Source organism: Caloenas nicobarica, chromosome 1 (genome assembly GCF_036013445.1).
Source record: "Caloenas nicobarica isolate bCalNic1 chromosome 1, bCalNic1.hap1, whole genome shotgun sequence".
Lineage (NCBI taxonomy): Eukaryota > Metazoa > Chordata > Aves > Columbiformes > Columbidae > Caloenas > Caloenas nicobarica.
This window is the reverse complement of record NC_088245.1, coordinates 190,989,462-191,004,141: the sequence shown is the minus strand read 5'-3', so window position 1 is coordinate 191,004,141 and position 14,680 is coordinate 190,989,462. Positions and strand designations below refer to the sequence as shown.

At 41.4% G+C, this 14,680-nt stretch overlaps 1 protein-coding gene across 4 annotated transcripts in view; it reads right to left on the bottom strand.

Annotated features, from left to right (window-relative positions):
* Nucleotides 1–14,680, bottom strand: part of STARD13 (StAR related lipid transfer domain containing 13) — a 307,752-nt gene that overhangs the window by 110,224 nt on the left and 182,848 nt on the right. Inside the window, exon 1 of one of the 4 annotated variants that reach the window (XM_065628753.1) lies at nucleotides 12,502–12,892. The exons of the other annotated variants lie outside the window; for them this stretch is intronic. Within the exon in view, the coding sequence (XP_065484825.1) occupies nucleotides 12,502–12,670 (169 nt within the window). The 5' untranslated portion in view covers nucleotides 12,671–12,892. Of the gene's footprint in view, nucleotides 1–12,501; nucleotides 12,893–14,680 lie in introns of those variants that run through there. 4 annotated transcript variants of the gene reach the window in all.

Below are 14,680 nucleotides of genomic sequence, written 5' to 3'. Positions count from 1 at the left end.
TAAAGTTGTAGTAATTGTTACTCAAAGGCAGAAAGTCAAATTTTACTTTTATACAAATGTTAAAACCATGACGACAGGGAATTTGATTCTTCTTAATAAATTGTTAAAAAAGCACTGCAGTTCAGTATTTTAAATTCCTGTTGCATGTTACTTACACCTCTGACATGAAACATTAATCGTGACTTTATATAGTTTTATTACAGCTTAAACAAAGATGTGAACCTAAATTCAGTACGAATTACATCAGTAGTTAAGTATCTAACAAGAAATGATCATCACTATAAATCTATTTTACATTTTACAATGATTGTTTAAGACAGCTGAGCCTCATATGAGCTGAAAGGGGATGTCAGCATACAGCAGCTGCTGATAATAACCAGCGTGTGTTGGCAAGAGCTTTTTGTTTTCTGAAGATAATTAAAACTTGCTATAGTTTTCCAGCTGCTACATAGTCAAGAAGGAATACTTTTAAAAAATTGGTGGGCCATTTTTTATTCTCTTTAAAGGCATTGTGAACATCTCTACTGAACATTCACTAAAGACAATTATTCTTTTATTTCAGTTTTCCATATTTTCTACAAAACAAACTGCACGGCAGTAGTTTAGACCAGAAAATTGTTAAGTGTCAGCTGAGGAGGAAGAAAGCATTGTAATAACATAAATGTTTTGCTGAACAAGAAAACATAGGAGCACAAGCAGTTGTATCCTTATCCTTAAAATTCTGTATAACGTGTATTCATCTTGTATTTTAAAAGCTACAGTCTCTCTTTATTGGGACCAGCATGTTTTGAAAAACTTTCTGCTTTCAGTACCAGTCAGCAGATACCATGGAGATGTAAAAAGCCCTGCCAGTGTGGGCAGTAAATGGCTCTGTAGAGCTACAATTAAAATGCCAGTAGTTTTATATTGGTCCTCATTAAAGCCTTAAAATGGGATATGTCCAGGATTTTAGACTACAGCCTTCCTAATTCTCATGTAACTTCACACATGGTGACAGGACACGACTCTCTTCCTGCTTGTACAACTCTAGGCCCTACGCCCAACGGGAGTCCAACAGCGATGCAGTTTTTTTCTTTAACAAAGTCTTCTACAGAAGTGGTTCAAAACACAATTTTCTAGAACAATGCGACTTCAAAGGTCTGAGCCATTTCTGATCAACACATAATTACCCGGTTAAAGTCAACTAAGTGAATAGTTTCTTGAATAACTTATGTGTGCATCATTATGGAAAAATAATTGGTTTTAATCAAAGCCTCTGATGGCAGGGCGTGACTACTTCAAAATACCAAGTAGGAAGTAGGAATCATACCCAAATCAGGGCTATGATAAAGTAATATCCACTTTTTTTTCCACATCATACGTTTTGCAGGCAGTTCTTTGTAGAACCAATGCAGATGAACATGCCTAGAGCAGCTGTGGCCAGTGGTCCTAACCGGAGGTTATCAGAGCGCTAATGAATGAAACTCTCCTGAGACCTGTGCCAGAGTACTGTCAGAATAAAGAAAAGCAGGATGGTGAAACGACATGGGGCAAAACTATTGATTTCGATACTTTTTGAAATCTTAATTTCTGTATAAAACAGTTAAATGACTACAGAATTGTATTTGTTTCACACCTTTAAGAGCTGACAGGATATCTTGCAGAAAGATGAGGGCAGATTGCTGGGTCTGGTTACTGAGCAGCGCGCTCTACGCTATGGGAGGAGGAGAACACTCCCAGTCATTGCAACTTCCAGCAGTGGTGAACTGTTTAAATCTTTGTACTTAAAGTGTCTAGTGCCCTCAGAAATCTAATTTTTAAGCTTATAAAATTATCTAAATACATATAGAAATATCTATACAGATAGATAGATAGATAGATAGATAGATAGATAGATAGATAGATAGATAGATAGATAGGTAAGAGATAGACCCAGGCAAACTTTGGTTGTTCAGCTTCTACACTGTATTCCAATCATCTTAGATTATCTTACTCTGCTCTCATATCAGAATATATGTCTCATGTGCAAGCACCTGAGCTCCATTCCCCAGCAAGCTTGGCTGCCAGCAGTGACGGAGCCACAGCAATACCTCACGGGTGGGTTTTGGGACACATACTGGGCTCTAGGCCACCCCTTCTGTGTCAGGAGTGGCCTCTGGACTAGCAAACATGGGACATAGCAATGCACAACAGGGCTAATGGGAATGTAAGTGACCCCTCCTCACAGCCCTCATTGCTGTTGGCTTTCCATGAGCACCTGAGGTACAAAGTGGTTTGCAATCTCAGACTGAATATACAATCCAACTAACAGAAAAGATACTAAATTTCCCTCGACAATAGTCCAGTTCTCTCACCCAGCTTAACAACGTCAGAAGCCAGATTACAGCCTTGAAATATGGATCAACCACTTTGTCAGTCTTAAAATAGACTTTCAGAACCCGATATCAGAGAAAATAAGTATTACTGAAAAAAAAGTTCATTTTAGACCTTTTTTTAGCAGCTGCAATTGTTTCCTCTTAAACTTCAGAGGACAGAACTAATGAATTGATCTTCAGATAAGAGACCACTTGAAATAATAAGACTTTCAGCAAATAACACCACCATTATGCACCAGGGAGCTGAAACGCTTATTATGCAGCTCAGCGAAAACTCAAAAGACACAAAGAATTTGACATGACTGGCAGCAGTAATATCTAAAAATAGCTCAGCATAAAAGCGAATTAAAATGTCACGGGAATTTTTTTCCTTCCTTCAGAAGCTGCTGGTGAATAGATCGTTCTTGGTCTGAACAGACAAACCCCGTGGCATACGTGCAAGTGCAAGAGCAGCTCATCACCTCCCGCCAGCACCCATGGCCCCTTGACGAGGACGTCAGAGTCGTGAGCTGCTGGGGAGGGATGGCCTGAAGCATCTCAGAGGGGATCCACAGCCACGCATTCCCTTGGGTAGCACCACTCATGCAATGTCTGAACAGCCAGCGGTGGGATGGAGACAGCTCTGGCTTTCAGCACGAAGTGCTGGATGAAGGTATAATAATCCTGGCCATGAATCAGTGCCAGTATTATTTGATACAAGCTACATCACTCAGGCAGTGGTATGAAATGCAGCTTTTGCTGCAATGGCTTGGGTTTTGGCATGGATGTCTAATTTTAATGCAGAATCAGAATTTTAATGCTGAATAATTTGGAAGGGACTTTTAAAACAGGTATAGTCCAATTCTTACTGAATTTAAAAGAAAAGAAACCCCTTTTAACTTTGGATAAGACCTAGGAAGACCACCATGCTTTTAAGGAAGTGAAACCGACAGAATGGCAATTTCAAAAAGTCCTCAGAAATATCTATAAATATAGCTGTAAAAATGAAAAGAAAGAGGAAAAAAATTAGAAGCCAAGGACTTACTGCCTCACTGTCAGTGCCAAGCATTAACTTTTGGATTTCACATTATCCCTCTCAGATAAATGTTTGCAGGAAGAGAAAGCCATTATCTTTGAAGTTACAGAATGATTAGATATTCAGCTGCCACCACCAGATGCAATTAAAGACACAAAACTTAGATTCATGCCACAGAACATTTGAGTTTGCCAAAGATATTATGAAATACCACATTGTGCAGTTCTAAGAGCCTTGTCCTGTCCGGCCTCCCACTCCCATACCAGTTGGAGACTAGGAAAAACTAATCGTTCTGTCGCTTCCTGAAGCTAAAAGGATGCACGAGGACTGTGCCTTTCACACAAGTCCTACGCTTGTGCAAACCCAGTGTTGACAGAAACACTTCTTCCTTCTCAAATCCAGAGTCACCTTACATCTTTGGTCCCTTTTCAAGTCTTAGGTACAGTGAAAGGATGCTCAATGATGCTGCAGTTATGGGGATGAGCAATACGGTCTAAGTACTTGGACTAGTCTTTGCAGGTTCTGATTTTACACAAATTTGGGATATTGATTTCAAAAGAACAGGGTTGTGGTTAGCTAATGTGAACTGTCTGCTGCACAGTATGAAATAATGAAAAAGACTTCAGTAGTCATCTTTTTAACAGAATTTACTTCTGCATTTATGCAGGACTGGAAAGGCAGTTCACAATAAGATACATCTACTTTTGCATACTTTCTTCAGAAACTTCAAAGCATTAAAAATTGTACTACAGCAAGAAATGTTTACCTTTCTTGGGGTAAATAGTACCAAAACATTAATGTTTAGATTTTTAGACCTGTGGAGCAAGGTTTCTCCTCATGTTATATCTCCTGGGGCAGTGGAAAGAGTGGTTACACTTACACTGCCCAATGAAAGACTGCCTGACTCCTTGATCAAGTGGCATTGCTCGGCTCACGTTCACACTACCTAGGACTAGTCCTCTCTCCCATAAACTTGCTCAGGGTTGAGTTATCTGGAGAAGGCCAAAACAGAGCCAGGGAGTCACCTGCTCAGTGGAGATGGGGTTAGTCCAACTCATCTCCCATGCCTCTTATTCAGCGGTACAGACAGGCCCACTCAGACTTAGGGGGACATTTTACTGCCGTGAGCCTAGTACCAACACAGGAACATGATGTGTTAACACCTAATGTCTTCAAGCAGAAGTTTGTGGGTTACAGGGATAATCCACATTGAAGTATTGGCCCAAAGGATGCGTATAGTAAGGCAGTGGAAAGAGTTGTCAGGGATCTAGAGAAAAATGTCAGGATTCAGGCCGTGCTGGGGGGCTTGCAGAGGTGGCAGGTCCCTTGTTAGAGAAGAGTAAAAGCTGTTCAGTCATCCTTGCTTCTGGACACATTCCGCAGTAAAAGCTGTGCTGCAGCCTTTAAGGAAATGCCTTTCCTTAATGAGAGGGTGTCATATTTTCCTGCAAATGTGACTTCAAGAAGGAAGCTGAGAAATCTCCCAGAAAGACGGCAGGTTTGGGGGCAGGGGTTACTGGCAGGTTTGTGTTTGTGGTTAAAGAGGATAAGAGCTACAATCAAATTTAGAGATGTGGTCCACTTTGAACTTGCTGCTTTTTTCCATATTCCTAAACCACTCAAGTGATGGAGAACGACAAATTAGTACAGCACAATCGATAAAATAAACAAACCATGAAGGACACTGGTGACAAATTAAGGGGAAAAAGTCAGATACGTTTTAGGCCATTAGGACTAAATGAGAGTGACAACAATGAATATATATATATATATATATATATACACAAATTTTGCTTCCAGATCCTGAAAACTTTGCTCACACAAACAGACCTTCCTTAACCACAATCCTATTAAAAGAGAGCACAACTATTGCCAAAGGCCTTTACTATCTAGCTCATTAAAACAATACCACTTGACATTATTAGGATTTATTATTTTGCTCCTTTAGTACAGAGGAAGATTCAACTGAGTAAGTTGCAGGGCTGAGTCCTTCTTTGGCAAAGGACTTTGAGTGGAAAGCAAAGCGTCTGGTATGTTCCAGCAAGGCAGTTTCCACACTTGGCAGATATTATTTACTTAAGATGTACTGTGCAGCCCATATTTTAAAATAAGTTATTTCTCTGAGTTCACTTAACTTATCACAAGGACAGAAACTTTTGCTCATCTGCGGGTGTTACGTTAGTCAAAACCCCATGTAGCCTGAAGTGTTATGGAGTTATTTTCTTCTCCTGGTAGAATTAACCTCCTCAGCCCTGTAACAGATGCGAGATGAAAAGCCACAACGTGTTTTCAGACTGAGTCACGCGCATTCTTTTCAGCTAAGCCATAATGCTCCCAGGTTCTCTGAATCATGCTGTCTGCTCTTAAATAGCTTCTAAATGGTCCAGCCCGAGGTGCTCGAGCCCTCCTCTCCCCCACCACATGATGGTGTGCGGTCAGTGTTGTGATGATCTGCCCTAGTAAGCTCAGCTGACCTGCTGAACTGAACCTGAGGGGAAATTCAACAGGTTGGTAAGCAAAAGCACACACCTGAGTGTTTTACAAGGCATGAGGATGAGGGTTTACTGACCTGCCCACATTCACGTACCTATAAAATACATGTAAATAAGAAATTACACAAATAGCATATACTGGATCAAGCCCACAGGCCATATCATTCAGCATTTTACCCTCATAAGCAGTTATTGCAAGGTGTAACAAACTCAAGGATGGACAATTGTTGAATAGCCTAATAACCTAACTACAAGGGACCTGTTTTCTCAGTCCCTTGGATTAGAGGCTTAGACACTAATCTAAATATATGTGATGCCCTATATGAAACAGCTCACGTATTTGTTTAAGTACAACTAGAAATCTGAGAATATTGTACGATACTAGTAAGATAAAAACAATGACTATGGCTGAGATGCTATCAATGACTTTATAGTGTTTGCATTTGAACTAAAAAGGGAGGAAAAAATGTCCATAAGGATCTATTGCCTAGAGAGAAAAACAGTATCTGCCTGAACCTAAAACTGCAGATTTTTTAAATTAACACTTATGGTGCTCATCACACAAATACTGCACTTTCTTTTCAGGGATTTATGTATAAATACAGACATAAGAGTCTCCCAGTAACAAAAGTGCTACGTACAGATTTTTTTAATTAATCTATTTTTGTGAGTAATTTCTGTTTTACTTCTGTTATGTAGCATTTCATATACCCCAGTTACTTATCACTACTTCTTCTAAATTTAAACTAAAAAAATACAATGATGATCACACTAATGATTCATTTATTGAGCATATATCCTGCATTTATTTGGATCAAATGTCTTTTAACATTACTGGCTCTAATTATATAATAGGATTAATGCGAAAATTAAAAATCTCCTCAGTGATCAATACAGAAGACATATAGCACAACTACAGCTGTTCATTTCACCACAAACAATTTCGAAACAAAAATGTCTCAAGTCAAGATTTCACCTTGGCTGAAATCCCGCTTTCAGTGAAATTGAGAGCAAAAGTCCCCTGACTTAAAAGAAGAGCCAAGATTTCCTTCTTGGTGCCCAACCTGCATGTGTCAACCCAAGTGTCACAACACTCAGTGGCTGTGAAGTTATAAGGCCAGAAGGAACCACTGTCATCAATGAGTCTGATCTGCACTACCTCACAGGGCATTTCTTGATATGTACCACATACCTTGACAATTTCGGCTTTTGAACCTCTTTGCCAGGTAGTGGCTCCAGTGAAGGTTTCTCTCTTTGAACCGTCCTGTTGTCTATGAGGTACAACTTTGTTAAATTTTAATTAGCTGGACTGCCATCTTTCACACTATTATTTATTTGTTTGTTTGTTTGTTTGTTTGTTTAAAGAAACACAACTCAGGGCACTTGGAGTTTATAAATACCCCTGAGAATGTTCACATTTTTTTGTGTGAAAGTTTCACATAAATACTCCAGCCGTTTCAGAGTACAAGTTTAGGAAAAAAAGAAAATTAAAGAAATCCTACAATTTGAGTTGAAAAACTCTAGTTTCTCGAAGTTTAGTGCCGAAGACTTGAGGAAAGAGAGTGCGTGAGGGAGGAAAGATGATGGTGAAGAAGCTTCATGTGACGTGGGGTCTCACTTTCTAATGGATCTTCAGATACCGTAAGAAACACAGTTTTCACAGGCTTAATCAATACTCGATATTGTTTAACGGACCCAAAGATCCCACTGCGGTGAGCACATGCCCGCTCCGCACGTGTCTGACACCAGAGAGGGTGACAGACCATGTCCCAGCTGAGGTCTGCGAGGTGCCTCTGCAGCTGAGGATGCTCACCATGGTGCCTTGGGCCACCCCAGGCCCAGCCCCGTCCCCTCCTGTGTGCCTGGGCTGGGGTGCGGACACGGGGCCACCACAAGTGGAGGCACCAGGGGTTGAACGGGAACTGCCAATTGCTACTGCCAGGAGTCATCCCACAAGCTCAAGAGGCAGTAGGTCACTGGCACTGGTCAGAGATGACCTGAGTGGTGGTAGTTGTAGGTAGTTGTACCATTATCACCAAGGCTGAATCTTGTTGGTTAATCTTTTGCTTTCCTGGGTTGAGACAATGAAGTTTAAACATGTGTAGGTAAAAAGTGGCCAGCATCCAGGACATGGGAAATGCTATGCTTCGGGTTGCCTGAACAACCATATTTTGTTCTCTTGTATGTCTGAACAAAGCCACTGTCTTTAATTACATAATCTTATCCCATTTCCCATCTCCATGGATGGACAAGTACTCCATGCGTGTGCACACATCCAGATCATGATCCAGGCTTTTTTAATGCACACTATGACTAGAACATTTTCACTTACATGACCTCCAAGCTCTCCTTCTGTGTATGGGAGTATATTACAGCTGCCTATTGCTGATACTTGCTTTGTTTTACATTAACAGTTGAAATTTAAACTCACATAAAATGCATAATTTTTTTGCCAAGTCACTCACATCCCTTTTTAACACTTTCCACAAAATGTACTCATGCTTAGAAAAAAAAGGCTAAAACTTGTTGGACTAGCTCCAAAGGGAAGACGGTAGACAGAAACGAGCATTTGTTTGTACCTCTAATGCTTGCTCAAACCAGACAAATGCAGCTGACACAGAGGTAATGGTACTCAGATCAAAACTGAACTTGCAACATATAAGAGTATGAAATATCTGCTGAATGTTGAACAGAGGGTTTGCCTTGAAAAGCTATAGTACGCTTTGAGATCGCCCCATTAAATGATTTTCGACAACTGCTCTTGCCTGTAGACATGAACTGAGACAAATCACAGGGCGTTACTCACTGTGGGCAGGAATTTACTCACTGAGAACAGGAATTTGTCTTATTTTAATTTATTTCTTCATATTATTTTCTTATTGAAAGTGCAGTCTAAGAATCAAATTCTACTGTAGATGAATGGGGACATTCCTTTACCAGCTATGCTAAGCTGTGCAGGGGCAGATGTGGCTTCATTTACCTTGACTTACACTCTACTTGTGCTGCACAGTCAACAATTTCAATTTAATATTTTTAGACTATTACCTTAATTCCTCATTTGTTTTTACTTACAGCTACTTTTTATATTTTCTGTTCTCCACTGAATTTAGCCATATACTCTGAAAGAAATAACAACTTTGTGACTCATGTAATATAAATTCTTGAAAGTCACCACCTTATTTATTTAAAGAGAACATGAGTAACCATTAATTAATTCTCACACAGTTACTGCACACATGTTTTGAATAAATACCTCAGACCAAGCATGCTACACCCTGTTCCTTTATGCTGAGGCATGTGTCCCCTTCAGCGTGGAACTAACGGGCTTATGGGGAAAAGGGAATCATCAAAAGATCACATTTTGAAAATACCTATTTAATATCAGACAGATAATTACTACTCACATTCACAGCCCACCACATTTCTGCCTCAAGGAGTCAGTGGTGTACATAAACCAAATATTTAGGACTTTCAAAGTATGATCTGATTAAAATAACAGTCTAGTTCCTTTTATTTCCCTTGTGGTGGTTTTCTTTTTAGAAATGATTAAATAGTGTAATTCCTCTAATGATTCATTTAGTTTATTTTTAACTAACACCAAAAGAAAATACAAAGGAAAGCTTCTTCAGCAAATGTGTTTTTAAAGGAGGAAGAAAAGTTGTATTGCACAAGACGATAGAGTAATTTAGCATTGTTTGGAATAGTACATGCAGCTAATGACTGAAAAGATAGAGGAATATGTAACACTTCGTATTGCAGTGCGTTAGTGAACCAGGTTCCTATACTGGAACAGAAGCTTTGACTGCTCTATACTTCGTATATGTTGTGATTCTGTAAACCATTCCTTTTACTAAGGAAAAATATCTCTGATCTAAGAACTTCAGTGTTTTCTACTGTGGGTGCCTCTGGTTGGAAAACCAGCAACTGAAAAAGATCTGCACAAGAAGTAGAGTACAGGTATTCAAACAAGCCCCAAGGCAGCTTAGCACTTAAACATGTGGCAGATCTGTTTTCAGCAGAGCAATTAACCAGGCAGAATTCACTGTTCCAGCGATATTAAAATGCAGGCTGGATGTTTTTCTAAACATATGCTATAATTCAAACCATTATTAGATGGGGAGGTGCTAACACAAGAATTGGGGTAGCAGCATTCCAAGGCATTGTCTTACTGGCCTTAAAATGCATGATTCAAGGACATATAAATTCAAGGACACTAAATAACTATTTACATGCTTTACTCAATCAGGTGACAGAAAGCAAGTTTTGGTTTTCATCTTGCATCTCCTGATTTACTTTTCAATACATTCTTGACAAGCTGCTCTATGGCATTCCATTAGTAAGGAATCCCACTTGCCAATGGGATAAAACTCACTCACCTCTAAAGGGACAGGCTGGTTCCTCCATCCATATTACAGTGCTCTTCCAGTGCCCTCTGGGACTGGGACTGGGACTGGGACTGCCTGCCGAACCCAGACACTGCTTACAGTCTGACTATGGCGGGCACAGAGGGAGAAATGCTGACCCAGTGAACCCTCCCAAAATTCTTGTCAGTCACTCTGACGCATCTAGGGTTTAACCCAGAGTGTAAACTGGATGTTTCAGACTGCATTATACTGCCTAGACTTAAATTTTTGATATTACTAACACAGCTATTTCAACACAATTGCCATTCAGTAGTTGGAGCACTGTACAAAAAATGTGTACCTTGCATATGATTTTCCACTAGATGTGTATATTCCCACATATGGACTCATACACAGACATCAGCATCTGTTTGCACACATAATTTCATTATTGCTAATGAACTGAGGCTTAACTGACCCAGTTTTCCCTCAATAAAAGAAGTGAAGAAATAAACAATACATTCTTAGTGATCTGAAATACACAAATATTTCATATACTTGAACTGTAACATATATCATATCATCAAGGCACTATACAAACATCATCTCCCACAGCTCTGTGTGGAACAGGTCAGAAAGCAGTGGAAAAGCACCACAGACTGACCATCCACGCAACAAGCTGCAGGCAGAAAAGTTGCACCTTAGAAACTTCTCTCTGTCCCACCACTCAGCCTCTCAAAAGCCTCAGCACCGCTGGGTGGCTTTGGCAGCCTCGGTTATCCTGGACAGCTGATGGGCGATGGGTTACAACAGGGAATGTTAAATGTTAAGGAATGTTAAACAGCACCACGACAGGTAGAGGAGTTGTGTTGATCCATCTCATCCACAGCTGATGCTTGAAAATTAAGCTGGTACTAGCATTGCACCCAAAACATTTTCAAATAAACCTGGAGAGACATAAATTACCCTTTCTTTCCGTTCAATCCAGGCTGTACACTGGGTACACAAAATGACATAATATCCTTCCTGAAATCAGAGCTGCCGTGAGGACCAATATCCTTCAAACACGACCAGTTCCTGAGACCGCCTTGCAAACAACTGCTTTTTCCTAATTGCCAAAGAAACTATCTTTTTCATCTTTTTTAAAAGCTGGCCAAAGAATTATGTATTGTTTTCGTTATAAAAGCAACAGAAGTTTCATCACTACATCACTGTACTTCTGCCAGAGTTTGACAGCCACGGATATAAAGAATCTCACACAGAAATAGCTACTCCATTTAACGGCTGCTGGTCAGAAACTCACATCAATTTCTGTGATATCTGCCAGATATGACAGTAAATTGTCTGAACTCTATGCCTGCCCCTAGTTAGCAGAATCAAACATGTTTTTGCAAGCTGTCAAGAAAGTGACTGTTATCTTCAGGATTTTTTTTTTAATGAAAAATACAAGACATACTCTTTTTCTGCATGTAGGATCACATCTACTTTGGAAACATTCTTGGAAACGATGCTATGCAGAACTCTGATCAATGCAAAACTATGTATTGATTTGCTTTTTAATCTGGAAAAATCCGTCCAGTCGGTTTTAGTTTTTTTATTTGCATTAATGATTCTGAAGATGATTTTAAATCGCATGCACAGGCCAAAGGATTTGTTCTGAAGCCAACCTGCATTTAGCTTTAGTGCTGTAGATATACATTCAAAAAACCCAAAATCAATACGTCTGTAATGACTGCCTAGATAACTGCATAAGCAGCTGCAGAAAGCCAAGTCAGCAATTATTTTTAAGGACATGTGACAAGTTTTCTAATCCTCTGACAGTTACGCATGCTTGTTTCCAAAGGATGTTATCCCAGCTGCTTCTTCTGGCTGCTCTGGGCTTGTGCTTTGTTTTTAACTGGAGGATCGTCTGTTGTCTCTCTGTGCTTTACCACGGGGAGGCTTTACCTGCAGCAATCGGAGCAGATGTACTGATGCCAGTAACACTACTCTGCAAGTCGGAAAAGACGAACTTCAGCACCTAAGCTACCACATGGTTTATAATTAAAAGATAATTTGGTTAAATAGCTAATCATGCACTATTGTTTGTCTCTTGGTTCTCTATGTATGTGTACATGTGTAGAAACAAAAAAGCACGAATGACTATTTCAAACTCTAACTCTAGCCAGGTTACTTCAGAAGAGAAACAGGAAAAGAGCCTGAAATATGAGGCATTAAAAGTTGTTCTCTTAGAAAAGAGGGGACCTGCAGAACCTGCAACAACGCCAGGCTAAGGAGGGTTTCTGTCAGTGACTCACCTTGCTGAATTTTCGTCAGCAGCTGGTGACGGGCGAGAATCCTGCTCATCCTGTAGGGAGGGCGCCTGGTAGTTTGATCGAATCGCAAGTACATCTCCTGGCCCTCCGGTGACACCGAGTTCAGGTAGTAACAGCCTGTGCCTGATGTCCTGGGCACCTGCTTAAACATTTCTGCTCCTTTAAAATCACTCCGTTCGTCTGGGCTGTGGCTACTCCAGATTATAATCAGGGTAATGAAAGGAGGGAGGCAACAAGCCTTAGGGAGCTGAAAAGAGCAAGCGCTTTAAAAGAAAAAGGAGTGCCAAAAGCTACAACTCAGGATTCCTGCTTCTCCCACATGATCCGCACGGGCCAATCACTCCGAGTCCAGCCTGTGGAAGCAGAGCCTGCCTGAGCGGGACAGCCAGCCTGGGACAGCCAGCCTGGGACAGCACCGGCAGCCCCCGGAGCTCACCCAGCACGGGGGGCTGCACCGGGCCCCTCCGAAAGCAAAGAAGAAAAAGATGAAGGCAGTTGGAAATGCCTGTTTTAAAGTACGCAAGGCTGCGGAAAACCTTTTCCTCCTCCGCCCCACACCACCCAGCTGTCGACTCATCTCTGGAGAAGATGCCCTCGCCAGTTTTCTAAAAATCATACCCTTGTTTGCCAAGAAAAAGTCAGTTTACGGAAGGGCTGTCTGAATCCCAAAAACCACGAGGTACAAGGAGCGCTTGGAACAAATGAAACCCTTGGGATGAAAAAAAAAATCAACAACGCCTAGCAGCCGGCACTCAGTGGTAAACAAAGTCTAAGAGTTCCAAATATTAGTGTCACCAAGAAATGGGCACAGCTTGGAAGAGAGGAAAGGGATGGAGAGATTCTCTGTTCTTCAGGTTCCTCACCATAACATCTTTTGTGTTTTTGTAACAGACAGAAGAGCATCTGTTTTCATTCAGTCTTACATATCAACTATTGAGTTTGTAAAACATGCCGTTTATTTAGCTGATTAAATGGAAGGGAAACACTGCAAGTGGGCAGCAAACTTGAGTAAAAAAAAATACACCAAAAATGTCTTCCTAGTATGCCTGACAAATAAATTTCCATTACATTTTTAAATACCAATATTTTGGTTTAATACACCGCTGGCATGAGCTGATTTCTAAGGAAGCAGAGCTATTTCCAGGGAGTTTTGCGATCAAGACAGTTTCTGATATGAGCATCACTGGCCCACAAGAATTTCACAGCCCTGGGGATCAGCTTCACAGCATCACAAAGCTGGAAATGACAGAGACTCAGGAGGCTCTTCCACCCACCCAGCTGAACAGGCTCCTGCCAAAACCCATGAGCAGGCAGCAGGGCAGGGGCAGGCAGAGGGCAGGCAGTGGGGCGGCCGGCCAGCACAGACCCTGCACAGCTCAGGCACCCTGCTGCCACCCCCCAAATCCCTGCCCCTTCCCAGGAGGCCAGTGTCAAGCTGGGGGACAGGGAGCCAACTGCTGGTGGAGCAGCTGCAAGCCCCGGGCAGAAGGGGTTCAACACCCATTCCAGCCCATGGAAGATCCTGACCTCCCCAGAGGGTTGGAGGGGACATCTCCCTGCGGTGACATTATTGTCTGCATCCCTTTCTCCAGCCTTGAGGCCAAAAATATGTCACAACTTGCCTTCATATGACAGAGCTCTCCTCCCATGCCCAGCCTGGAAGAGGCTGCCCACCAGGGCAGGGCTGTGGGGTGGCACTGCCTGGGACCTGCCTGCTCCTGAAGGACAGGGTCAGGTCAGCTTGCAAGGGCAGAGGTAGCCACCTAAATGTGAGTGGGGGGAAAGGACAGTTGTCTCATACACAAATATTCATTAAAATTTTGCTCTATGCAAACTCCTTAGGGCAGAGGTTTATTGTGATGCATTCTGTTCTCCTTACACCTTATGGATTTCGTTCCTAATCAATGTGGGGCTTTTGCAGTGCTCTAAAATGGAGATATATAATTCTGGGTACTAGAAATTTAAAATGAATGCTCTAAACAGAAAGCCTCCAAGACCTGTTATTACCATCCACAGCATCTGTGAATCCTGTGTTTTCTGCTCCAGATGTGGCTGTATCGTCTTCTCCAAGACTCCCAGCAGGGATTTGACATGCAAGACGAAAGACACAGCACCACCAACATCTGTACTCCCAAATGGGGCTGGTCACTGGCAGCCAGGG